Here is a 25,270-nt window from a genome sequence, read left to right on the forward strand (position 1 = left end):
CCACTGCAGCCCCAGGTGCTCTGTTTGTGGATCAGAGGCCGAGGTCTCCCCACCCGTGCCCAACTGGGTCCTTACACAGACACGTGCTTTTGGAGCCCAGGCATGAGCACACACATTGCTTTCATTACTTCCCTTGGGGTTTCAGACTTCACTGGGTGTGGACACAACCAGGAGCGCTGGGTTCCGTTAGCCACATAATGCCAGCCAACTCCTCCCCTGGTGCCACTGACGCCTGTAGATTTTAGAGTCTGGAGTGAGAAGTGATTCTATAGTATCTCATTAAAAAACAAACAAAACACTCCTTTGGATGCTTCGCTCCAGATACCACCCAGTTCCTTAGCTTCGCTTCAGAGCATTTTCCTTGTTATCTCCACTCCTCTGTCTCCACGCCCTCTCCCTACTTCCCTTTGACCCACTCACAGGCGTCCTTTGTCCTCACCACTGCACTGAAACTCTGTCAAGGTCACCCTGCATCAGCTTTCTTGCCAGCCCCTCCCCCAACCCCTCCCCCACCCCCAGCAGCACCTAACACAGTGAGCACCTCCTTTTTCTTGCAACATTTACTTCTCCCACTTGACCTAGCCCTAGGGGTTGGACTACGCCAATCTTTCCCCAATCTTTCCCTGAATCTGTGGCTCTCAACCAGCCACAGCTGACAGTCACTGAGCTCCTTAGACATGCTACAGCCTACTTACCCCTCTGTTCCAACCTGGATGGCTAATAAGCAATTCAAATGAAATTCATGCAAAATAGAACTCCACAGTCCACCGTCCACCCAGGGGCTCTGGACCTGGGAGTCTCCAGCTCATCCACACCTGACCCATGAGAAGTTTTATTGGGTTTACCTACAAAATAAAGCACAGTTCTGCCCACTTGCACCTCCATCCTGGTCCATCATCTGGCCTTCTGACTTGTCCCCCAACCCCATAATCCATTCTCCACCTCTAATGGCTTCTTATAGCACTTAGAAAAACAATCCAAAATCCCTGCTGTGGCTTGGGGGACTAGGGGGTGAGGTAAGGCCCCTGCCTACTTCCCACCTCATCATATACCTCCTGCTCCCAGGGGAGTGCCACTCCAGCCACAGTGGCTGCAGCTGTTCCTCCAATACAATCAGCCCACCTGCCTGGAGGTCTTGATAGTCTGGTGCCTGGAAGGCCTGTGCACAGCTCTTACCATGTCATTTCATCCTTCGGCTCTCAGAGAGGTTTCCCCGAAAGTAGGTGCCTGTGCCCTCCGTCACAGACAGTCGTGGCCCCTAACTATAGCCACCTGGGCCCTATCCCCCTGGCGAGACTGGAGCTCCCTGAGAGTGGGGCTGTGTGTTTGTCTTTCCCCAGTGGAGCTCCGAGTGTAGTAGGTGCTCAATAAACCTGTGACATGTTGAAACCATGATAGCTATCTCCGTGTACAGTCAGTCCTGGAGGCTTTTAAGCCAGTGAAGCCCAGATGACCTCTTCATCCATCCTCCATTCCCACCAGGGGTTTCCAGCCAGATACTCCCGATTCCCTCTGCCTCCTTCCTCTTACCCTGGTCTCCACAGCCATTTTTGAGTCCTTTTATTTCCACTTCCAGTCTGCTCCTTTTCTCTGCCCTTGCCTTCCTTGGCTTCCCATATCAAGCAACCGTCAGCTTTCCTGGAGTCACTCTGGTTTTGCAAGCTTCTTGGGGCTCCTGCTGCCCAGAGCAGGCAGCCCATGCTGTTCCCACACTATCCCTCTGGTGATGCTGGTGGGGGCTGGGGGAGAGAACGTAGCCTCCCCTGGCCTCCCCTCTCTCCTAAGGAACATCTGCAGGCCCTGTCGGTGGGTGAGAGAAAGACCCTTTGGCACCAAACTAACAGCATTAAGCCCTCCCCCAGTTGCCATCTACCCCTACTAAGAGAAAGATCCAGGTTCCTATAAGGGCAGCCGGGAGGGCAAGGAGCCCTTCGGAGGGCCACCAAGGACCTGCTCCCCTCAGGACAACATCCCTCTGAGTCCCCATGCTCCACCCCTACCTGTACTCACAGTCAGAATCTAGCACTGGACAGAGGTCTAATGGTTCTTTGCTCAATGACTCTGACCAGCAGATCGTTGGGCAGGGAGGTTCCAGGACTGCTCCACTGCCCTCATGTCAGTCCCTTCTGTCTGATGATCTGGGTTCCAGTTCCACAGCCCAGCATCTCAGCCAAGAACCTACTAGAGGACACCACCAAATACTGACCTACTTTTGCCCACCCTACTCCAGCAGCCGTTGCAGATAACCACTCACCACCCCACTGTGTGTTGATGCCCCATGGCTTCCCCTAGCGTGACCCTCCAAGGCAGAGGTGCATCACATCAGAACCACCCACCAAGAGCTGGCTGAAATCTAGATCCTCAAGCTGGACCCAGGATTTTCACTAATAGGTCCTCCAGAGAGACCAGGAATCTGCATTACAACAAGCCCCCCAGGGCATGCTGAGGGGTGCAGAGAGCCCCAGAACAAAAGCCACAGGGCTGACTTCGAATCTCCCCACTCTCATCTACCTCCAGGCCCTACTCCGTTTGAATACCATCACCCATCACCTGAACCTCCTAAGGGTCTGGGCAGAATATTATCCTTCTGGCCATCCTTGCCCTCCTTGTTCGCTCTGTGTACCCCATGTCCTCCCCACCCATGGCTCCCATTCTCACTGGTCCCGTGTCAAGGGGCTGCCCAAGGTCCTGCCTCAAGCCCACCCTTCAGGGCTGACACTGCCTTCAGCATGACTTCAGACCACCCTGTGAGCTCCATCCAGCTCCTTGCAGGAAGCTCTATGCACTGGGTAGGGAAAGTTAGCAGGAAGGCGCAGGGCAACACCCTCAGGTCTTTCTGAGCCTCTGATCATTTTTATCTATAAAACAGGTTGAAATGGAGTCGTTTTAGCTAGAAATTTCCATGATTTTTTGGTTATCTAACCATCTTTCCTCTTCCTGTTGTCCTCCTTTTGCTATTATTTGTACATTCAACCAGGCATGAAATTTCAGAGTAAAGATGTAAAGTTTCTTAAGTACTTGAAGCCATGAGAGGAAAAAACTTAAACTGCATTGGTATGGGAAAAGCAGTGATAACTGTAGGGTAAAGTGGAAATAAATTCACACTTGGATTAGCTTTTTTTTTTTCCTCACAAATTTATAGTCATTTATTAGTGTAACATAAAATTTATTGACCCTGATGCAATTTTTTTTTTTTTTTAACTAAGTTATTTTGGTTGGTCAGTTTAGCAATGTAGAGTCCTGGGAAAAACTAATAATTTGTGAATAAACAAATTTATTTTTCTTCAAATTTTTGGAGGATGAAACAAAAAGTTTTTGGAATTGTTTCAGTATCGGGGGTTTTTCCACTTTGGCTTTTTCCACTTCTACCTTGAGGTCATCTTCACTCTCGGGTCCTTAGTCATTTTGTCGTGCAAATTGTTCCTTCAGAATCACTCTCTAGCTGGTCCACTTCTGAGCCTCACCAATACTGAGCAGCAGTCCACCCCCACATTATGTGATTTTCCTTTCATTTAGGAAAAACAGGATTCTTAAACAGGCTCCTATGGGACGCTGGTGTCCCTGGCTGTGCTGAGGCACTAGAAAGCCAAGGAATGGTGGCCTTTTCTCAGTCTGCAGGGGGAAGTGATCTTAGTGCACAGAATGTTTTCAATTAAAAGTTTTTCTTGGTTAAAGATCACCACCACCACAGTGCTTGCTTTCACTTGTACTACAAAAGACTAGAAAGCAAAATTTAAAAAATCAAGTAGGATTCTGATTTCAACAGAAAAGTTTAGAGGTGGCTGCAGGGTGATGTGCAATGCTGGTCTGGGAAGTAAGCCTTTCTTGGGGGGACTCAGCTCCCTGATGGGCCTGGTGTGTGTGGGGGGGGTCCTTGGAAGTGCAGTGACCCTTGGCCAGGCCAATCAGAATACTCCTGACCACTGTGACTGGTTCAGGGATGGAATGAGACTCCAGACTTTGGGGCTGCCTCTGGAGAGGGAGCTTGGGGTGTTAGGCTGCTGATGGCATAGAGGTAGCGTACTGATAGGGGGCAACGTGGATGGAGAGAGGACTCTGAAGATATCTGGGTACCTGGGCCCAGCTGAACTTGAAGCTGGAACTACCCTGGACTCCTCTTACAGGAACCAAGCCATTCCTTTTCCGTCATGGGTTGGAAGTGGGGCATATAGTTGTTTTCTTTGGGCATGACTCTTCCCTAGATTGTACCATAGAAATTAATACATTGGTATTTCTCCAAGCTCCTCAGAGAGCCCGGTGATTTTCAGCAGCTTCACCTGAGGTCCTCTGCTCCAAATTATACTTTCCACATGCCTACCCCACCAGGTTTCCTTAATTCTGAGGCTACCACTGCCAAGCATGCTCAGTAGTCTTTGGGCTCTAGGGTGGGGATAGGCCCCCTTTCTGGTTCCCAGGCTTCTTGGCCTCTAAGTCACCCCAGCCTTCAAAGATCATCCAGCCCAGGAGCCCTTCCCCATTTACTGTCTCCCCTACCTCCCTGGAAATTCTTTGGGGGTAGTCCCCAAACCCTGGCGGTTTCTGAGCAGCACAAGCACAGAGGCTCCATCAAGGTTCAAACCTGGCCCTGCAGGTGGGAGGCTGGAGGCTCTGGGGAAAGCGGCTGTGGGGTACATTATACTGCTGCCAACTCCCACAATTTTCTTGGCTCCTTTCAGGCAGTTTTGCTTTTGGTTGTACTTGACTAATTGATCACATAGAAACTCCAAACCCAAGACCACCACCCCACCATTTAGGACAGGCTGCACCCTCCCCTGTGGGCCAGCTTCCAAACCTTCCCTGTGTGGAGGGTGGGACAGGAAACAGGGTCTCTGTGGACATGCCACCTCAAGGCGGTGCCCCTCCCTGGTCAGCTTTTTTCTGGAAAGGGCAGAGGCCCCTCCTCCCGGTGCCCCCATGGGGGTGTGACCTGATTGGGCCCCTGCCAGAAGCCCCTGCAAGGCCCCGGGCAAGGAACTGCTGCTGGGCAGATGAGGTTGGTACCTGCAAAGGAAAAGTTGGGCACTTGGGTTTTGTTCCTCTAGAGCAGTGATTTTCAACCTTTTTCCTCTCATGACACACATAAACTAATTTCTAAAATTCTGCAACATACACAAAAATATATTTTTTGCTGATCTGACCAAAAAAAGGTATAATTTTGATTCATTCACACTGGAAGGCTATCGTTGTGTTGGCTGTTGTCATTTTTTTAAAATCTGATTTTGAGAGAGAGAGAGGGAGACATCAGTGTGCTGTTGTATTATTCATGCATCCATCATTGGTTGATTCTTGTACATGCCCTGACCAGGGATCAAACCCGCAGTGTTGGCGTATTGGGACGATGCTCTAACCAACTGGCTATCTGGCCGTGGCTTGTCATTTTTTTAAATTTGACAATCTAAGGAAAAAGAGGTCAGTGCCCCTGACTAAATAGTCAGGTATTGCACATTTAAAAAATTATTGTGGCACACCAGTTGAAAACAGCTGCTCTAGAGTCCGGGGCTTTGTGCCCTCTTAGAATGTGGGTTCCAAGGCCCACACCACTGGGAGCCAGGAGAGGATGTCTCAGATCCAAGGCAGGCGAGGACAGTGGCCCTGCCACCTGGGACAGTTACTGCACCCTGCATGCCTTGGTCATCCTCCCCTTGTAAAGCAGTGCACAGTGGCCACCTTGAAGCGTTCCTACCGGGGTTAGGTGAGCTGACCAGCCTCTGAAGCAGTGGTTCCTGCTGCAGCCTAGAATCCATAGAACCCACAGCCCTGTTGTCCGAGATGAGGTGGGGGCACTGGAGGATGTGACTTCTCATAGGGACCTATGAGGGTGGGATGGCTTTTTTCTGAGACCTGGGCAGTGCCCACACCCAAGCCAGGGTGGTTCTCCACATAGAATTTTATTCTCTGAGGGCCACTTAGAGGTCTGGGGAGGAGTGGGAGCCCCAGCAAAGAGGCTTCCTAGGGAAGCTGAGGGAAAGTCCCCAGTCCCAGGCTGTGGGTCATTTCCTCAGCCCCACCCCAGGGACACCTTGGGACTGAGTCTACAGGGACAGGCAACTAACTAAGGGAGGCCTTGCTTGTTCAGTGGCAATTTATTGGTCCTTAGCATTACATCTGTTACCAAGGTCAATTCAAATACACGACTGCAGGTAAAAACATGTAAAACAATATAAAAATAAGTTGAAGGCTACTTTTATATATTTACTGAATTAAGTAGTGTAATAAATACTATAATAAGCAAAAAGCTTCAATCACACAATTCAGTTTCACTGAAGTTACAGTAGTGTTTGTAAATGAGTTTTAAAATTTAAGTTACAAATATTAAAGCACTGAGAAACTAGTATAAAAGGGAATTTTGGCACGTAAGTGAGCTCTTCTTCTGTCATTAGTATTTCACAACCTAAGACAATGAGGAAGCCGTTTCTCACCTACTTTCTGAGGTACAACTATCCAACTAGGTCAGCAACACCACTGGAATGAATACTTAATAGTTTTACAATCTTTGAGTTAACGTTTCCCTTTTGAGAAGCCTGAAGAGCAACTCAGAGCTTATTACTGTGCAAAAATTCTCCAAAATCCTAATTGAATTTAGGAGGGAACTTTTTCTTGTGACCTGCAGGGCCCAGTGTGCAGGCCTGAGGTCAGAGAGTGCCCCCAGGGCTTTGGGGAGCCAACTTGACTAGTTGCCAGCAGCCCCTTCCTAGGGTAATCCCTTTTCTCCAATTTCTGCCTCCTACTTCCAATTAAAAAAAAAAAATCCCACATCAAAACCTAAAATGACCCATAACTTCAGCGATTTCAACATTATCACACTCACTCTGGGTGATATAAAACTGAAGCTGCTAACAGGAAAGTTGGCAAAAAGCATGTAAGCCCCTGGAGGACTTCTGCCTGTCCCTGGGAACCCACACATGATGTCTTTGCTGGGTCCTTAGTATCCACTTCTAAGGTCAAAATCTAAAACACAGTGTCATGGCCCTTCCTATGGAGGCAGCTAAGCCCCCACCCTCCACCTGGAGGAATCAAGTGGATATTTAACTTCACAGTCAGAACCCAGAGGCCCGTAGGTTCTGGAAGAGGCAGTGCTGGGAGGATGCATCCTCCTGGCCTCAGTCCTCAAAGAGCTCACACTGCATACTGCTAGTGTGCCTCTTCATCAGGGGCACGGAAAGTGTGCCCCAAGGAATGAAATGCCCTTTCACCTATGTGCCCCTTCACACTCCTGAGCAGGCTGAGGAGTGTCTAAGGAGGCCTTAGCTAGTTTTGCCTTTTGGCTTTTAAACTTAACGTTTTGACTTTTTTCAATCACAGTTTCACATTCAGGTTGAGGTAATCAGAGTTTTCCCTCTAAGAGGAGAGAAACTGGGACAGTGGGGCAAGTTGGTGAGAGAGCATTTCTATGAACAATGGTCAGAAACCAAGACCACCACGTAAGTACAGCCCCACGCAGTGGGAAGACCCGCTGTTACAGGGCGGGTTCCGACCCCTCTTTAAAAACTCTTTTGTGCAGCAGCCAGGAAATGGCTCAAGCTCCAAGATCTGGAGCTTTCATTTAAAACTTCACAGCAACCCACCTGAAGGAAATGGCCTATGGTCCCACCCACCCCACCCACCCCTTTTCTAAGGCTGCTCAAGTTTTGAGTTTTTAAAAAGAGCTCGGTAGAGCTAAAGGAAGCTACAGTAACTCATTGCTTATTTAATCAATTGCACTTAAGAGCTATGTTATTGATTCTGGAGCAGAGGCAGGCCCACTGTGAACCCCAAACTCTGGCCAGCCAGACATCAGGGGTTCCCAGACTTGGGCTCCACACCCGGGGCCTTGTCACCTGCAGCTTTGGGAGCTGGGACTGGAGCACATGAGCCTTTTCAGAAGCCTTTCTTCATGCAAGATTTCTTATTCAGTGGTATTGGAGTTTTGTTCATTTGGCTTCAAATACAAATTTTTTTCTAATACAAGTATGTGTTGCCGACAAGCCCGTAACCACCACTTTAGTACTTGCATGCAGGCCTGTGTGACCAGGCACACATGCTCCATTCTTTCTCAAATTCTCCTCTGCACCAGGGGTCTTTCTCAAAAACCCCACTACATTACTGGAAACTTTGCTGGTTTTGCCTATGTGCTTGTTCCTAAGGCATGCAAAACAAATACGTGAAATTCAGAAAGCATTTACAATCTAGGCAGCTGAGGTGCTGAAGTCCTAACAGACATCACCTAAATATCAGTGTCTGTGACCTCCCCTTCTTCCTCACTAGTTCTGGAGGTCAGGCCTGGGACATACTCGTAATTCCCCTCTGCTTTTACAGTCCAGCTGAAAACAGCCACGGGAAGGAATTCTAATTTGGACATTGGAATTCTTTGAAATCCCTAGCCCTCAGGAGCCCAAAACATCCAGGGCCAGGAACAATGCTTGGGGGCATAAATTTCCTGAAGTTTGTGGCTGAAAACTAGGACTTCCCTGGCAAGACTAAGGGGAGGGCTGGGTGCTGGAGACTGAACCCCCTTCAAAGATACCCCAAAAGTGATCAGGGCTTAAGACTAAGCAGTTGCAGGATGCTCCCCTCAACAGTGAGACAAAGCATCACCAGGGAGCCTTCAGCAGCAGGTTTGCTCTGGTCCCTGAATTAGGCAAACTGGAGTGATACCACGAGGGGAACTCAAAACCAATCCCAAGGGGAACTGCTTGTGTCAGTTCAAAAGCCACACACTTCTGGAAAGCAGGATATCTTTCTAGTTTAGTCCATAAGAAAAATCCTCTCATTGTAGAACAAGATATTGATCTCAGCCCAAGCTGACTCTGTGGGTTGGGCTGGGGCAAGGCTTGTGCTGCTCCCCCAGGACTGAGCCCAGGGCCAGCAGTGCCAGCTCCTTTAATGCAAGGGGCCTGACCGGCAAGGACAGGGCTCTTCTGGGGTAGTAGCTTGAGGCCTGAGATCTTTGGTGGCCTGGCCCTCCCCAAGGGTGGCTCCAGTTTGGGTAGCTAGGGTTCCTTCTGCATCCTAGCAGCTACTCTGTGCAATCCAAATGCTTCCCCCCACCCTAGCACAGTGGCTCAACAGCCCAAAGGAGATACTGTTATCAGAGACCTAGAGGTCCTGGACTGCCAGCCACACACACAGTGCAGTACCTGTCTGCTCATGTTCCATGAGGCCCCCCTCCCCCCCAATCAGTGGTGCAGGTGATGCTCTTCAGCGCTGTAGAGAGAATAAAGACAACATGCACTCAGGCCAGCACACAAAGGCCAAAGAGAACAAATACAGCCCCTGCAGGGAGGGGCCTCCAGAGGAACCGAGGCTAAGACACCCAGTTTTGTCCATTTCCAGAGTGGACATTCTGCAGCCTTCCTCTAAGGCTTCTGCTCGAAGAGATCATGATATTCCTGCTGCTCCAGCTCACGGTTATACTTCTCAATTTCCCGGTTAGCTTCTTCCACGTAGTCATTCATGAACTGGTCCATGACTGGCATCTCGTTAAGGAAGAGAGCCACGAGCCTGGAGGAAAAAAAGCCTGCCCTGGCTCAGACGGATGTGTGGGCAGGGGAGGTGGGGGAGACGCTGAGGTAGTGAGTACCCAGCCTGCGCAGAGGGGACCTGATAGGCTCTTTTATGTACCGGCAGCACCAAATCTACAAAGAATGTGACAGGGGCCCTAGCTGGTTTGGCTTAGTGGTTAGAATGGCAGCCTGCAGACTGAGGGGTCTTGGGTTCGATTCCAGTCAGGGGCACATACCTTAGTTGCAGGCTTGACCCCACCCCAGGCGAGGCATGTGCAGGAGGCAACCTATCAATGTATCTCTCTCACATCGATGTTTCTCTCTCTCTCTCTGTCTCTCCCCCTCCCTTCCACTCTCTCTAAAAAAATCAATGGAAAAAATATCCTTGGGTGGGGATAAATAAATAAATAAATAAATGAGAAATTTAATTGTAATGACTTTAAGAGGCCAAAATGAAGTCCGCCTCTACAACTTGCTGTTCCCAGAACCCAGCCTGTTCCAGGGCTGGGCTGCTGCAACTCTAGCAGACACTCTCTTTGTAGACAGGCTTTCACACACCCCAGGCTTGCTGCCCCAGATTCCAAGGATACGTGGGTGAAAATCCGTCTTGTCACCAAAGAAATTGACAAACTGGGTGCCATTATAAAAATAGCCTGCAGGTAGGGGGTCCAGGTGGCGTTTCACCTACAGGAAAAGAGTCCTGTTAGAATTATATGACACTGTCTATCATTCACTCATTCATTAAAAACAAAAATAAACCTATTATCCTAGTAAGACAGCCCACTCATCCATGGAAGGCTGTGTGTCAGGGAATTAACACCTCCCCCCAGCAGCCCTCAGGCAATGACTGATGGAGGTCCCACTTATAGGGAGGCAATCTGGGTGTCCCTCTGGTTTGATAACACACCCTTTGTTGGCTGCCTCCCCTTCCTTCTCTCTGTTACTTTTCCATTTCCCTACTGGTGTCTCATTGAATCATTTCCAAAATAAACGACCTGTATTCAAATCCTTGTTCAAGGCTGGCTTCTGAAAGAATACATGCTACAAGGTGCCTTCTCAGGTGCCCGCGGTGTCCTCTCCAGGGGCACCTAGGGTTGCCCAGGTCCTGTAGGGCCTGGGTATGAAGTGGCCCTCCTCAAGTCCAAAGCAGGGGCTCCTGGAGCCCCAAAGTACTCTCCTGCCCCACCTGCGTATTACTAGGACTGGTGACATGGCCTATGCTGGGGCCTATACCCTGTGTTCCTTTTAGCCTTTGCCTCCAAACCTGTCAGGAAAAGGCCCCTCTGGGGGTAGGGACTGGCGCAGAGGCTGGGAGTCAGCCTGGTGGTTGGGAGGGCTCATCAAGGGGCTTCTTGCCCTGGCCTCAGGATTCCACATCCTACCCAAGCACAACTTCAGGGTCTAGACAGTTTGTCCTGGGCCCTTGCTGATTTCTGTAGGCCAAGGGGATGGGAAGGAGAGAAAAATGTCTTCATCTGCCTGCAGAGGGTGACAAGGCAGAGCTCCACGTTCGCCTAGATCTCATGCCCAGGTAACGCCAGCAAATCCTAAAGGGTACTGAGAGTAAGCCCCTAGGGCTGCGTACTCACATGGATGTTCTTGATCTCCTGCTGGGTCAGCATCCCCCTGGTCTTCAGGGCTTTCCTCTGAGGCTTCTGTGCAGAGATAGAGGGAGGGGTCAGGTCCCAACAGAGCTGATGGAGTACCTGGGTGGGTGACAGCTCAAGGGGCCAGTTATATGACTAATATCCCATCGGAGGGAAAAGCAAGCGCTGTCATGGCCTGGACACAATATTCTGCCTGTCTGCCCCTCAAGAAGACCACTTTCCCACTCCAGAGCTTTGTGTGCCAGGGGAACAGTGGCAGAGGAGAGACCAGTGCTTTTGCAAATAGGCATGTTCCTGCCTCTGCAGATTCTCAACCCTAACGCCCACCAGTGGCAGACATGCAGACAAAGAGATGAGGTCCCATAGCCAAGCACCATCAAGTTTATCCAGGTTGGTCTGAGAAAGACACAGCCTACGGGCAGCCATTACTCAGTATACAAGACAGGTTTCAACTGAGCATCTACAAAGGACCCAGGCCCTAGCCAATTCTATTTCTAGAGTTCTGGGATGAGCTAAACCCCTGAGGCTGTGCTAAGAGGCTTAGCACCCAAAGCTTGCAGTGTATTGAAGGATTTTAACTCCAGTCTGATGTGGTTTTTTTGTGTGGTATTGGGCTAAAGATGCTTGTGTGCATCTACAGGCAAGCCTCCTCTTCCCCAGCACCTGTCTCCAGGGCCCTGGGCTCACTGCATCCATGCTTGGAGTGTTGATTTGCAAAAGGCTCCAAGTATATCTTTGTTGTTAATTCCTTTCTGTAGAGAAAGCCCAAGAACAGGCGATTCTGGGCTCAGAACAGGAGTGTCTCTGAATTAGGTTCAGCTAAGAAATGACATTTTGAGTTTGGAACACCAGTGTGACCCAGGGTCCACATGGAACAAGTAGGTTTCGCCCAGCTAAGCCACCTGATAACTCCAGTCTGCCTTTGAAGGCAGAATTGGAAATGGCTGTGAAAACAAGTCTGCCTTGAGTTTGCCCCAAGTGGCTGCCTCCCACTCTCTTAAGTGTCTCTGAAAGTGTTGGCTGAGCCTGAGGGGTGGGCCAGTGGGGAGGCACCAGGGAAGCTGTGGAAGGGCTTCTGCCTCAAGGCCAGCAGCGCTCTGAGGTATGCTAGCCACATCTGTGCCAGGTTTTTCTAGGCTTCAAAAACCACCTGCTTGGCAGACTGCCGCAGCCAGTCCTTGACGCTATCTTCCTTCAGGGAGCAGCCGATGAACACAAGGTAGCACTCCTGCTGCCCGCTGCTGTCTTGAGGTGTGCCTCGGGAGTTGGGTGGTGGTGTGGGTCCCTCTAAAACTGGTACGATGCTCAAGGAATTGGCCAGAGTGTTGTGGCAGACCTCCATGGTCTTCTCAGAGTCTGCAAGGAGAACACATGTCAGTCCCTGAGACAATGCCCCAGAAGGATAAGGCTATATTAAAACTGACACAGGGCTGATGGTCAGGGACAGACTCATGAGACATGTGCAGGAAGGAGAAATGACATGACTGGGGGCAAGTTAGAAAGGATGAAGTGAGAGAGGGAGGAGCAATATAAGGGAGGAGCAATATAAGTTTCTAGGTTGGCTGATTCAGTGACCAGGTGGACGCCACAAGAAGAGGACTATAAGAGAAAAGTGCCCTTCCCCTTGGTAGAGGTGGAGCGGTGGGTCTCCACAGAGGCCTGAGAGGCCAAGGGAGGAAGGCGTCAACAGTACAAGTGCTATAGGAAGGTCGCCTGGATAGGGAAATAAAAGAGTGGACCGGGTTTACGGGCTGAGGAGCTGGGCTATGACTGACTGGAGACATGAGAAGAGGTCAAGGTATCCCTGAAAGGCAGGGTGAGGGAGAGATCCAGAATGAAGAGAGGTTAACTCTGAACAAGAAAGGGGTCAGGAGTAGGTGTAAATAAAGAAGCAAAGGAGCTGATGATGGGGGAGAGGGCAGATGACAGCATTCAGACCTCTGAAGCAGGTAGGAGTTGTCGGCTGGTGCCCAAGGGAAGTGGGCTTGAGCAAGGGGCTGAGGAGGGGGCCAAAGTTTCAGATTCAGTAATATAAATTAGGCCAATGGTATAGGTTAAGGACCTTGAAAGACTCTTTTTTACAGGTTATGTTATCTAATTCTTCCATCTGAAGACCCAGATGGTTCCATGCTTACAACTCTCACTGGCTCCCTATAGCAGACACTGGTGGTTGCCTGCCCAGCATCCCCCTCTCCCTCCAATACCAATTCTCCATGGGTCCTGGGTCCTGGGTCCTGGAAGGCATAGCAACTCAATCTTGGCCAGTGAGAGAAGTCTGCTGAAGAACTGGGAGGAGGCACTTCAGCAAGGGTGTCTGCACTGGTAGACACCCACAGGAAGAGCCAGCCTCTCCACTGGCTGGATGTTGTGTCTGGATTTGACACCTAGACCTGTACCACTACCTGGCAACCATGACGGGTGGTTACCTGAGGACAAGCTGACACCAAGAATGGAAGAACACAGAGACACACATGACCTGTGTCCTCAGTGGGCTTGCTATGCTGCCTGACCTCTTGCTTCTTGTTATGTAGGTAACACCTGCTAGCTGAGTTGGTGTTTTCTGTTACAACAGCCAACGACACCCTAACAGACACAGCCCCTCTCCCCCCAGGCTCCAGACACAGTAAACCCTTTGGTTCCTGAAGTGTGCCCTTTTGCCTCAGGCCCACAGCATGTGCTGTGCCTTTTCTCTGGAATAGTCTCCCCCTCCTCAATGTTGAGTTGAGCAACTCTTTCTTGTTCTGAGGCCTTCCCTGACCCCCAGCTTAGAATAGACAGACTTCAGGTCTGGAGGACTCCAGAAGTCTAAGGCTGATAAACAGGCCTACTGGACAGAAGGAAGGAGAGGGCAAGTGACTTTGACAGGAACATATAAGAAGCTGGAGATCTCAGTGTTCGGGCAGCTCCTGGTGATAGGTCTAGAAAAAAGCCATGAATGATGGTTTGAGACTCTGGAACAAGGAAGTCAAGGACGGTGAGGAAAGGCCTGGGCAGGCCATCCAGGAGGACAGAGCCTCCAGTGTGGAGCAGAAGGACCTGAAGAGAGGTGGGCCCTTGGTAGAGAGGGGTGGTCAGAAGATCCCAATGGTATAAGGCCCATAGGGGAGGGTTTTTCAGAGAGAGTCTGAGAGGCATCAGTGGTCTGGAGAGCAGCAGTAGAGGCTATGAACTCCACAGTGCAGGGCTCCCAAATCCAACCCCCCAGTTACCTGAAAACTTCACTTTGCCCAGGATGTGGTAGATGTTTCCAGAGAAGGGACTTGGCTTCATGGAGGACTGAATTGCTGGTGGAGGAAGAGGACAGGATTGTCACCCACCTGGGGGCAGAGGCCAAATTCAGGGTGGCACAGCTGGGAGGGTTAGGGACTGGGAAGGGACCTTACTCTAGGGTCCAGGATTTATAGACTCTGTGCCCACCCGTTCCTCCCCAGTTGCTCTGCCATTGTTTCCAGTGGAGGGGGATTCCAGCATCCTCAAATCCCTCTGCCTGTTTTCAGACCCCAATGGAGAGGAGAAGAAACAGCACACAATACTAAAATGGTGCCAGGAAGCAGAAACAAATCTGGGCATTCTTTTACTGGGGTCTGGGATATGTCCCAGCCAGGGCTTACCTTTACATTTGGCCACAAAGCGAGTCTTCTCCAAGGGACGACCAAACCATACACAGATCTGAACCATTAGTGGAAAGACTGATCCAGTATCAAATTTACCTTCATTCCTTAAAAAATTATAAGTACAAGTATTGGGGCTTTGAGTGCTATATACTACTTGGGAATGAATGACATATTATTTATTCTATAATATTTGAAATATTCGATAATAAGAATATTGGGAAGAATGGTTGGGAAGAACGGTTGCATCATTAGAGCAGGGAACTTCACCTCCTTTAGACTAGCAGTCTCCTGAAGTCAAAGACCCCTTCTACCTTTGAAGCCTGCCAGTGTCCTACCTGAGACTTTGGTACTTCCTAGTACCCTTGGAGCTCTTCCTTGGGATCCCCTTCCATTCTTTCAAGGGCTACAACTATGCCCCACCATTGTTGAGCACAGCCTAACAGACTGTATATTCCGTTGTGTACACTCTCTCCAGAAGGAACTAAAGGGCTGGGGTATCTCTGCACTATTTTCTCAGTTTTGAGTTCAGCAGACATAATGCTTGCTATAAACTCATTAAGAACATGGCCAGCCCAGCTAGCGTGGCTCAGTGGTTGAGCATCGATCTATGATCTAGGAGATCGAGGTTGATTCTCGGTCACATGCCTGGGTTGTGAGCTCGATCCCCAGCAGGGGATGTGCAGGGGGTCGGGGCAGCCGATCAATGACTCTCCCTCATCATTGATGTTTCTAGCTCTCTTTCTCTTCCTTCCTCTCTCTGAAATCAATTTTTTTAAAAAAGAAAAAAAAGAACATGGCCATATTCAGAGCATATAAAAAACAACTACTTATTATCGAGTATTTCAAACATAAGCAGAGACAGAAGGGCAGCATGAACCCCATCAGCCAGCTTCCAAAGTGATGGAACTGTCATTTCTTCTTTTGAATTATTTCCTTCAGAGGAATCCCCATGATTGAAATCAGTTCAGGAAAGGGTGTACCCATCTCTCGGGTAATAATTTATACCACCCCCAGCAGTAGATGAGTATTCCAGTTCCACAAGAATTCCCCCAGTAAAAGTTACTATAGATATTTTTGGTTAAATGTAGTAGTATCAATCAAAATAATAATGAGGCATCATTTTATATTTCTGAATATTGCTGATATGGAATTCTGACCATGGCTGCCATCTATACTTGATCCTAAGTGAACTGTTCACATCTACATGGACTGGGTTATTTTTCTTAACTAGCTAAACAAGCTTCTCAAATATTATATTAACCCCTTGCCACATTTGAAGCAATCATTTTCCTCCAGTCTATTGTATTTTCTCATTAGTTTTCTTTTTTTAAAAATAGCACTGCAGTTTTAAATTTTATATTGTTGAAAGTATCTTACTCTTTGTGATTTCTTTTCTTTTTTTAATATGTTTTTATTGATTTCAGAGAGAAGAAGGGAGAGGGAGAGAAAGACAGAAACATCAATGATGAGAGAGAATCCTTGATCGACTGCCTCCTGCATGCCCCCTAGTGGGGATCGAACCCAAAACCTGTACATGTGCCCTGACTGGGAATTGAACAGTGAGTGACCTCCTGGTTTATAGGTCAGTGCTCAACCACTGAGCCACACCAGCTGTGCTCTGTGATTTCTTAAAGTTGGGTAGTGGCATAACATTTTTACAACACTGCCATGTTCTTTTGGCCCTCCCCCAACCCAGTCATTTGGATACCATGGGTTTCTGTGGCTTCTGTGCTCAGAGCCCAGATCTTTTGGAAAATTTGGAGGGGCTGAGGGAAGAGAGAAAGGTTTCCTCCAAGACTAGAAACAAGCCCTTCTCCCAGGGAGGTGGGGGTGGGGTCGATGAGAACAGAGAGGGCTGTAGAAGAGGAATGGCTGAGAATCTTCACAGCATAGAAATGAACACATGCTGGAGCTAAAGTCCATTCACTATGAGGTGGTGGCCCTGACTCAAGTAGGGAAGGGAGTAATGTATTGGGATGAGTAGGAGTCTGATGGCTGCCACCTTTTTAAAAGTCTAAATTATCTGAATCCAAGTGAGGAATTCAGAAGGGAGGGCCTGAAAGGTGCTTTTAAGGCCCCTCCATCTCTGATTCTCTACAAGGATTGACTTTCCTGATAAAGGGAAGGTTTCAGACTCCAGACTCACAGAGTCTTCTAATGAACTACTCATAGCCAGCTCTTTCCTGGATCAGTCTGCCTTCAGGAAAGTCTGTATCCAGAGCTCGGTTCACAAGCCCAGAATGAGTCAGTATGGAATAGAGGAGGGGTGCTTCCCTAGGCACCAGGTGCAGACAGAAGTCTCAGGCCCAGGCCCACAGTTGTGGGCAGCAAAAGGCTCCATATCTGCAGCCACCAGAAAGAAGGGTTTCACCCAGAAGTTCCGTCACTTTCTTTTTAGCTAAGATACAATTGTCTTGTTCAAGCAAAAGGTATGACTGAAAGACTAAATTTTACCTTTTTGTTTTGTTTTTTTAATCTTTATTGTTGAAAATATTACAGATGTCCGCTTTTTACCCCCATTGATCCCCTCCAACCCACATCCACCCCACCCCCAGGCCTTCCTCATACCAATGTCTTGTTTAATTACTATTATTTTTCTTTAATCCCCACCCAAGGCTATTTTTTCCATTGCTTTTCAGAGAGAGAAGGGAGAGAGAGAGAGAGAGAGAGACATCAATGTGAGAGAGACACACTGATTGGTTGCCTCCTGCACACGCCCTGACTACGGCTGGGGATCAAGCCTGCAACCGAGGTATGTGCCCTTGGCCAGAATCGAACCTGGGATCCTTCAGTCCACAGGCCGACACTCTTAATCACTGAGCCATACCAGCTAGGGCTTAATTTTTATTCATTTACATTTTATTAAATAGCCAAATGTGGCTGGTGGTTACCATACTGCTGTGCAGTCTTAGAACAATGTGTGTAAGTGCTCATGAGCTGCTGGTATTAGTATGATTACAGTGTACTTTGCAGCCTCTTTCCTTCTCTTCTTCCCTCTGGAGGAGAGGGTCACAGGCTGGGAGGCCGCCACCAGAGAAGAAACATCTCCTGGTCCCCATGGCAGGGAACTTTCCTGTCAGGTGGGAACCTTAGAGGGCTGACTGTATTCTCAGGAGTGACTCTCACCTAGGAAGGTTACAACTCCTTGGCTCCCTGCCAGCCTCCTCACCCTCCCTAGAGGCCAGAGGAAACAGGATACTGCTGTGCCTGGTGCCCGCAAGATGTCTCCCCAAGTCTCAACACGTAGCAAGGCTTCCAATTTGGAGCCCAAGATGGGGAGCACTGGGTTCCTGGAAAAGCCAGCTGCTGTTGGGACATGGCAGGTCGTTCCAGCTGACATTGTCAACCTTATCAAACACACCTGGTATTTTCTGTTTGTCTCTCTCTCTCTCACTCTCTTTTGTTTTGCTGCAAATAAATAAATTATTGGGTTTATAAAGAAATCTTAGCTACTTTTCAATGATGATACTTGCCAGCCAGGGTACATTAAATATCGAGATCGTAGCATCTGAGGAGTTGAAAAACTGTTTTCTGACAGAATCAGCTCAATGTCTTCATTCCTTTAAAAAACATATAGAAAAAAAAAACAGATTCATTAGGACTATCAGTCTTAACCTGCACATTTTGCTTTCTGTCTCCACTGTCCCCATATACACATATAAGCACAGATGCATACTTTTTTTTCCTGTTATTTCATCCTTAAATATTTCCGTATGTATCTCCTAAGAACAAGGACATTCTCTTACAGAGCCACAATACTATTATCACACCCAAGGAATTTAATACTGTGGACCAGCAGGACTAGTATCACCCGGGAGCTCATTAGAAATGCAGAATCTCAGGCCCCATTCCAGGCCTACTGAATCAGAATCCTCATTTTATAAGATCCCCCAAGAGATTCACATGCACATTAAAGTTGGAGAAGTACTGATTTAGTATACATCCATTTAAAAATGTTCCCTTTTGTGGGGGAAAGGGGACCCAGGATCAAATCAAGGGTCACCTACCCAATTTACAATCTTTATTTTCCTTGAATCTGGAACAATTCCTCTAACTTTTGTTTGTTTCTCATGACATTAACTTTTTTTTTTTAATTCCTCACCTGAGGATATTTTTCCCATTGCTTTTCTGAGAGAGGGGAAGGGAGACAGAGAGGGAGAGAGAAACATTGATGTGAGAGAGAGAGATTGATTGGTTGCCTCCTGCACGCACCTCGACCTGGGCTGGGATCGAGCCTGCAACCAAGGTATGGGCCCTTGGCCAAAATCGAACCCAGGACCCTTCAGTCCTCAGGCTGATGCTCTAACCGCTAAGCTAAACCTGCGAGGCATGACATTAACATTTTTTTACAAAAAATGTATCTTTATTGACTTCAGAGAGAGGAAGGGAAAGGGAGAGAGAGAGAGAGAAACATCAATGATGAGAGAGTCATTGATTGGCTGCCTCCTGCACGCGCCTTACTGGGGATTGAGCCCACAACCCGGGCATGTGCCCTGACCAGGAATCAAACCCATGATCTCCTGGATCCTAGGTTGATGCTCAACCTCTGAGCTACGCCGGCCAAGTGACATTAACATTTTTTAAGAGTACATGCCAGCTGTCTTGTGTCCCACAACCTGGATTTGTCTGGTTGTTTCCTCATGATTAGACTCAGTTAAACCTCTTTGGCAAGATTAATTCCCAGGTGATGTTGTGTCCTTCCCGCAGCATCACAGAAAGGAGGCATATGATGCCAGTTTGTCTCATTAGTGGCCTTGCTAAGTTTAATTACTTGGTCAATGTGAAATCTACAGCACCACCCCATCTTCCTCATTGTGAAGGTACTTTCCCTCTTTGTGAGTAGTAAATAGTCTGTGGAGTGATACTCTGAGACTGGTGAATATTCTCTTCCTCAACAATCTGTCAACCACGGTCTTCCCTAAATCAAGTATTATACTAAAGGTTACAAGGTGGTGACTTTCTAGTTCTAGAAATCCTTATTTACTTGTTAGCATTCTTCTGTTAAAAGAGATTTACTGTCCTGCCCATTTCCATTATTTTAGTATCAAATAGACTCATTTATTCCATGTGCTATAAATCCATTATTATCATTGTTCTCACTTATGCTCAAGTTATCCCACATTTGGCTAATGAGAGTTTCTTAAGCTAGCTCCCATATCCTTTCGGCATATTGACACTAATCTTTGCTTTCTTGGCATAAAATGTACCAGGCTCACCTTGCACTTTCCCTGCCCTAGACCTGCAAACAGCCAATTCTCCAAGGAATCCTGATACCTTACAGTGGATTGGTACATAGAAACCAAGATCTACAGGTAGGGGTGTTTATTGTAACTGTGGTATTAGTATTTCTGGTCTCTTTCAGTGGAAAGAGCTTGTAAATATACGTTTTTGAAATAATAAATCTACACTGAATCCCCCCAAATTTAAATCCAACATTTATAGGATTTTTCCTCACCTTTCCCATTTCATCTTTATACTCTCCCTTTTCTAATCAGTGATGTTGTTTGGAATCAGGATTCCAACAGAGGACTATGTTCAAAAGTTACTTGAATTATTTTGTGTTTGCATGGTTGTTATTACTTTGACATACAGATGGATTCACTTTTTTTGTTTCTATTTTGATTTTTCCCTCCTTGTTGATTTTAATTTTTGAATATGTAAAATATTTGCATTGATCAAAAGTCAAAACTATATAAAAAGCACACACCTTCTGGTATCCTTACTGAGCAAACAAAATTGATACACAACCAGATGTTTTCATACTCACACATACAAAGTCACCAATTCTCTATTTTTAGTTGTAATTTGGACCCAAGTCCATGAAGTAAAAAGATAATTTCTCTATGTCCTCTATGTCATTTTTCTTACATGTTAACACAGGAACTTTGAGGAATTCCTGACGTTCATTCCTGAATGGACGAGACGTGAATGCATCAAAACAAAGTATGTCCTGCCCTGGCTAGTAGCTCAGCTGGTTAGAGCGCTGTCCTGATAGCCAAGGTTGCGGGTTTGATCCCTGGTCAGGGCACATAGTAGAATCAACCAACGAATGCATAAATGCCTGGCTGGAGTGGCTCAGTGGTTGAGCATTGACCCATGAACCAAGAGGTCACTGGTTCGATTCCCAGTCAGGGCACATGCCCGGTTGCAGGCTCCATTCCCAGTAGGGGGCGTGCAGGAGGCAGCCGATCAATAACTCATCACTGATGTTTCTCTCTCTCTCCCTCTCCCTTCCTCTCTCTGAAATCAATAAAGACATATTAAAAAAAAATTTGCCTGGCCGGGTGTGGCTCAGCAGTTGAGCATTGACCTCGGATCCCGGAGATCGCAGTTTGATTCCTGGTCAGGGCACATGCCCGGATTGCAGGCTCAGTCCCCAGTGGGGGGCTCGCAGGAGGCAGCCAATCGACGTTTCGCTCTCACACTGATGCTTCTCTCCCTCTCCCTCTCCCTCTCTAAAAATCAATCAAAAATCTTTTTTTTTTTAATTTAAAAAGACCAAAAAAAAAAAAAAAAAAAAATCTCAAAATAAGCCAGGATACTGACACACAGGGTCCTTTTGGTGATTTACACAGCATCAAAAGCACGTCTATAAATGCTCAGGTCTTAGACACAGTGAAAAGACCCTGTAATGTATTACCAGAGGGTATCTGCTGTATCTGAGAAGGTGCCTGATCCTGTGGGGTGAAGTGAACTGTATAAATTTACCTGGTAACAATCCCATTTTCTGCAAGAATGAAGGCTGCAGTAGGATTGGCAGCCCTGATGAGGCTTTGCAGCTGAACAAGGAGAGGGTGCCTCTGCTCCGTGGTATGACTGGTAAACACCACATTACTCACCAGTCCTGGGGAATAAAACCAAGAACAGTTCACCTTCAGAGTCTTGACTGGAGCTGAGGGGTCACACAAATGTGGGCCCTTGCTTCCTCCCCTTATTGTCTTTTCCAGTAGCCCCCTTGTGTAGACACCCTGGCCCCCAACACCAACAGATACAGCCATCATTCTGTTCCCCTTTCTGTCACTGCCACCTCTTGGAGTGAACGGCCTCAATACTGTACCTGCCTCACTTCCTAACCTCCTATCTTACTAATTCTGCTTTCCAACTGATACCCTGAACTTCTTCATCAATGGGCCCTTTCCGTATCCCGTTAGATGGAAACAGTAACACGAACCTCCAGGTTATCAGTAAAATGCTCATCACAGGGCCTACAGATACTGAGAACTCATTAAATGCAACTTGTTCCCATCACTACCACCACCATCACTGTTAGCTGAGCACCAGCCTGAGACAGGACTTGTACATGTACACAGAGTGGCCTGGACTGATCCATTCCTCACACAGACAGAGGTGGCTGTGACAGAGGCCTCAGCCACATAAACCAGCAGGAAGCCAAGTCATGTGACTTCCATCAGCCTAGGCTGCTGAGTCCATGTCAGATGAGTGACCATCACTAGTTTAAGGCAACTTCCAGGAACCCTGGCCCCTGCCTCTGATCTGAGGCAGAAGTTAGTGATACTTCCTTCCTCTCACCACTCATAAGAAAAGTGTTCCAAAATGCTAAGCACTGAATCTAACCTTATAAATCATCTGGATGCACTCTATTCATGACCAGGGAAGAGGGATTAGGAGCTTCATGCCAATGGTTGCATATTACAATGGGGGAAGGGCACATACAAAGGCTACGCAGATGTCAGGAGTTAGAACTCACTTGCTGAGCACAGAGCTGCTTCCTAAGTGCTTATGGACCATTTGGGGGTCTATCAATTCCTTGGTCCGAGACACGGGTCCTACTCTTCTCAGGAATGTGTAGGTGTTTGACTCAGTGTAAGTCAAACTTAGGCAGATATGGTCCATCTTTCTCTGCACAGTGCTTGAGAGATCTCTAAGGATTCAACGGTATTTCCTCAATGGCTTTCCCTGACTTCCAAGTGGTGAGTGCAGCTCTGCTTCCTCCTCTGGTCACTTGGTAAAAGATACACTGACTGCCCGGTTCCCCAAACCTGGGCTGTGGAGGCCCCTGAGTCCTCCTCTTGGCCCAGTGGGTGCTAAACAGCTCTTGGATCCATCACCACTCTCAATCCCTGCCACCACTGGCCTAGTCTAGACCACCACTCCCTTCACTACATCATTGAAACAATTCATTCTCCCTACTACAATTCATTCTCCCTATTGTAGTCAGAGTAATCTTTCAAAAGCATAAATCTTATTGTATCACTTCTCTACTTAAAATATTTCAATGCATTCCAAATTACTGTGAGGCCAATATATTAACCTCTTGGCCTGCTTGACCTGTCTGCCACGCTGCACTTCCTCAGTGCCCTGGGTGTGCTCTGGTCATTGTCAGGCACTTCACTCTTGCTGTTCCTTCTACTCGAAACCATCTTTCCCCTCCTTTTTGTCAGCCCAACTCCTTGTTCAGGTTGTAGACAATTTGAATAGAACCTCTTCCTGAAGCCCTCCCTAATCCCCCAGGACTGAGTTAGAGCAGGCTCTGGACAAAGATTTGCTGAGTAAATGAATCAAGCGTAAGAAAAGATTCATGCCACTTGACCTCTGAAGGCAGCTGCCATAGCAGCTATGCTATGGGCACTCACATGCCAAAATATTTCCCACAGAAAAGTCAGTAAATTCCATTCATAAGACAGCCATCTGAAAAGGTTTCTAAGGCTATTGGCATATACATATTTTTGGTATAAAATCCATAAAGCACAAAAAGGTACTCAGTACAAAGTTTCTTCCTCCCTCCTCTGCACCCTGAGCCCTCGCAGCCCTCCCAAGAGGCAAGCACTGACAGCTGGTATGGGGTAGGCTTCTCAGTCTACGCATATACAAATATATACGAATACACAGAATCACATCTTTTAAAAAGCTTCTACCCCACTCAAAACCTCTATTGTCAAGGCCTCCATGTAAGACCTAGTTTTGGTTACACCACGATTAGAAATTCAAATGGAGAATATGCTAGCATTTTGTTTATTCCATTTTAAAAGGTTCTTCACATGCCCTTTCTGTTCAGAAGCTGTAACATCAAGATGGACTATCTTCAACCTGTATTTTGTTAATCAGTGTCACCCCAATAAAATCAATAAAAGGAAAAGAAAAAGATGCACCATCTTCAGCCAGAGAGCCAGGGAAGCCTCCTAATGAAGGTGATACTGGTGGTGCCTGTGCTCCCATTCCCACTTAGGAAGATCACTCTGGAAACTGCGGGGGAGACAGGAAGCACAGCCTGGTGAGCCTAATGCCAGAACCCCATGCTCTGGTGCAGCCACAGGAAGTGACTGGGGCCTCTGGAAACTAAGTGAAGCAAGGTGAGGAGGCCAGGCTCAGAATGTGGCACAGTGGGGAAGCAGGCAGGGTTCTAGAAGGCTCAGCACATTCCAGAGATGGCAGATACAGGAGCCGGATCCTCCAAGAGGCCTGTGAGATTCCCAGGGGTGGAAGACAAGAATAGCTGTGGTGGATCTTGCAGTGAGGAGCCGGGAAAGGCTGAGTAAAGATCAATAAAGGCCCCAGGATTCTGTCTAGTATCTTCTTGGTAAAAAGAAACTGGTCAGGCTAGTGCAAATATGCCAATCTATGCAGTGTATATTACCAGGGTCACAAACACAGGCCTGGCCTGTCCAGAAAAAGGTGAGACACACTCTGCCCAAAGTAGTCTGCCTCACAAGTACCATGTAGACAAACCCTGTGGGCTTGGGATTCTAGATTAAGAATTGGACACAGAAAAGGGGTTTTGCTTTATAGGGAAACAAGCAAAAAGATTATGCCTAGCATTCCTTAGGCCAGCTACACAAACTACAACCTGCCAAAAGGAAATGCCATCTATGAGGCAGGTGCAACAGTTATCTGGAGCTCAGGGTGGAGAGGCCACAGTGGGCGTTTTGAGTGTGCTTGGGCCAGGAGCTTCCTTCTGCTTCGTATCAAGGAGTAGATACCCAGATTTGGCCAAGGTCTCACCAGTCTGGCTCATTTCCAACAGTGGAGAAACATCTCTGAGGTCTGTCTGACCATCCTAGTCTGGGCTAAAGGCTTCTAGCAGCCAGGAGAAAACAAAGTTCACCTCTTTTATCTATCTATAGATACTTCTAAGAGCAGGGCATGATAGTAAAATATCTCTGCTCTGTATTTAAGCTGACATTATAATAAGCCTCCCTAGCTTTTTAAGCACTGAGATTATTTCCTAATCCTTATATTTCTGTAATATACATCATCTTGGGGCTGCAATACAGTTCTTTTGTCCTTGTAAATAATCCTTTGTTGTAAAAGCAATGAATCAGGGAGCCTGACTCATGAACAGGAGCAAAGGGAGGCAATATGCTCCCTTGGAACATGAAGTGTTTGTCTACGGTGTCAGCAAGTGAGCCACTAAATCACTGAGGAAAATAATACAGTTGCCCCTTGAACAACTTCGGGGTTAGGGGCATTATAGTAAAAAAATCTGAATGTAACTTTTGACTACCCAAAAACTTAACTGCTAATAGCCTGCTGTTAATGGGAAGCCTTACTGATAAACAGTTAACACATACTTTGTATGTTATATGCATTATATACTGTATTTTTATAA

General features: G+C 47.5%; 1 protein-coding gene across 2 annotated transcripts in view; it reads right to left on the minus strand.

Annotated features, from left to right (window-relative positions):
• Nucleotides 1-6,066: 6,066 nt before the first annotated feature.
• DNAAF9 (dynein axonemal assembly factor 9) overlaps nt 6,067-25,270 on the minus strand; it is a 115,908-nt gene continuing 96,704 nt past the window's right edge. For both annotated transcript variants that reach the window (XM_081148727.1, XM_081148726.1), the window contains exons 30-37: nt 21,412-21,547; nt 18,177-18,263; nt 14,701-14,807; nt 14,299-14,373; nt 12,240-12,445; nt 11,072-11,137; nt 10,073-10,166; nt 6,067-9,448 (exon numbers count right to left, since the gene is read on the minus strand). In XM_081148727.1, coding sequence (XP_081004853.1) covers nt 9,336-9,448; nt 10,073-10,166; nt 11,072-11,137; nt 12,240-12,445; nt 14,299-14,373; nt 14,701-14,807; nt 18,177-18,263; nt 21,412-21,547 — 884 coding nt within the window. In that variant the 3' untranslated portion in view covers nt 6,067-9,335. The remainder of the gene's footprint in view (nt 9,449-10,072; nt 10,167-11,071; nt 11,138-12,239; nt 12,446-14,298; nt 14,374-14,700; nt 14,808-18,176; nt 18,264-21,411; nt 21,548-25,270) is intronic.

Source organism: Miniopterus schreibersii, assembly GCF_964146895.1.
Source record: "Miniopterus schreibersii genome assembly, chromosome: 10".
NCBI lineage: Eukaryota > Metazoa > Chordata > Mammalia > Chiroptera > Miniopteridae > Miniopterus > Miniopterus schreibersii.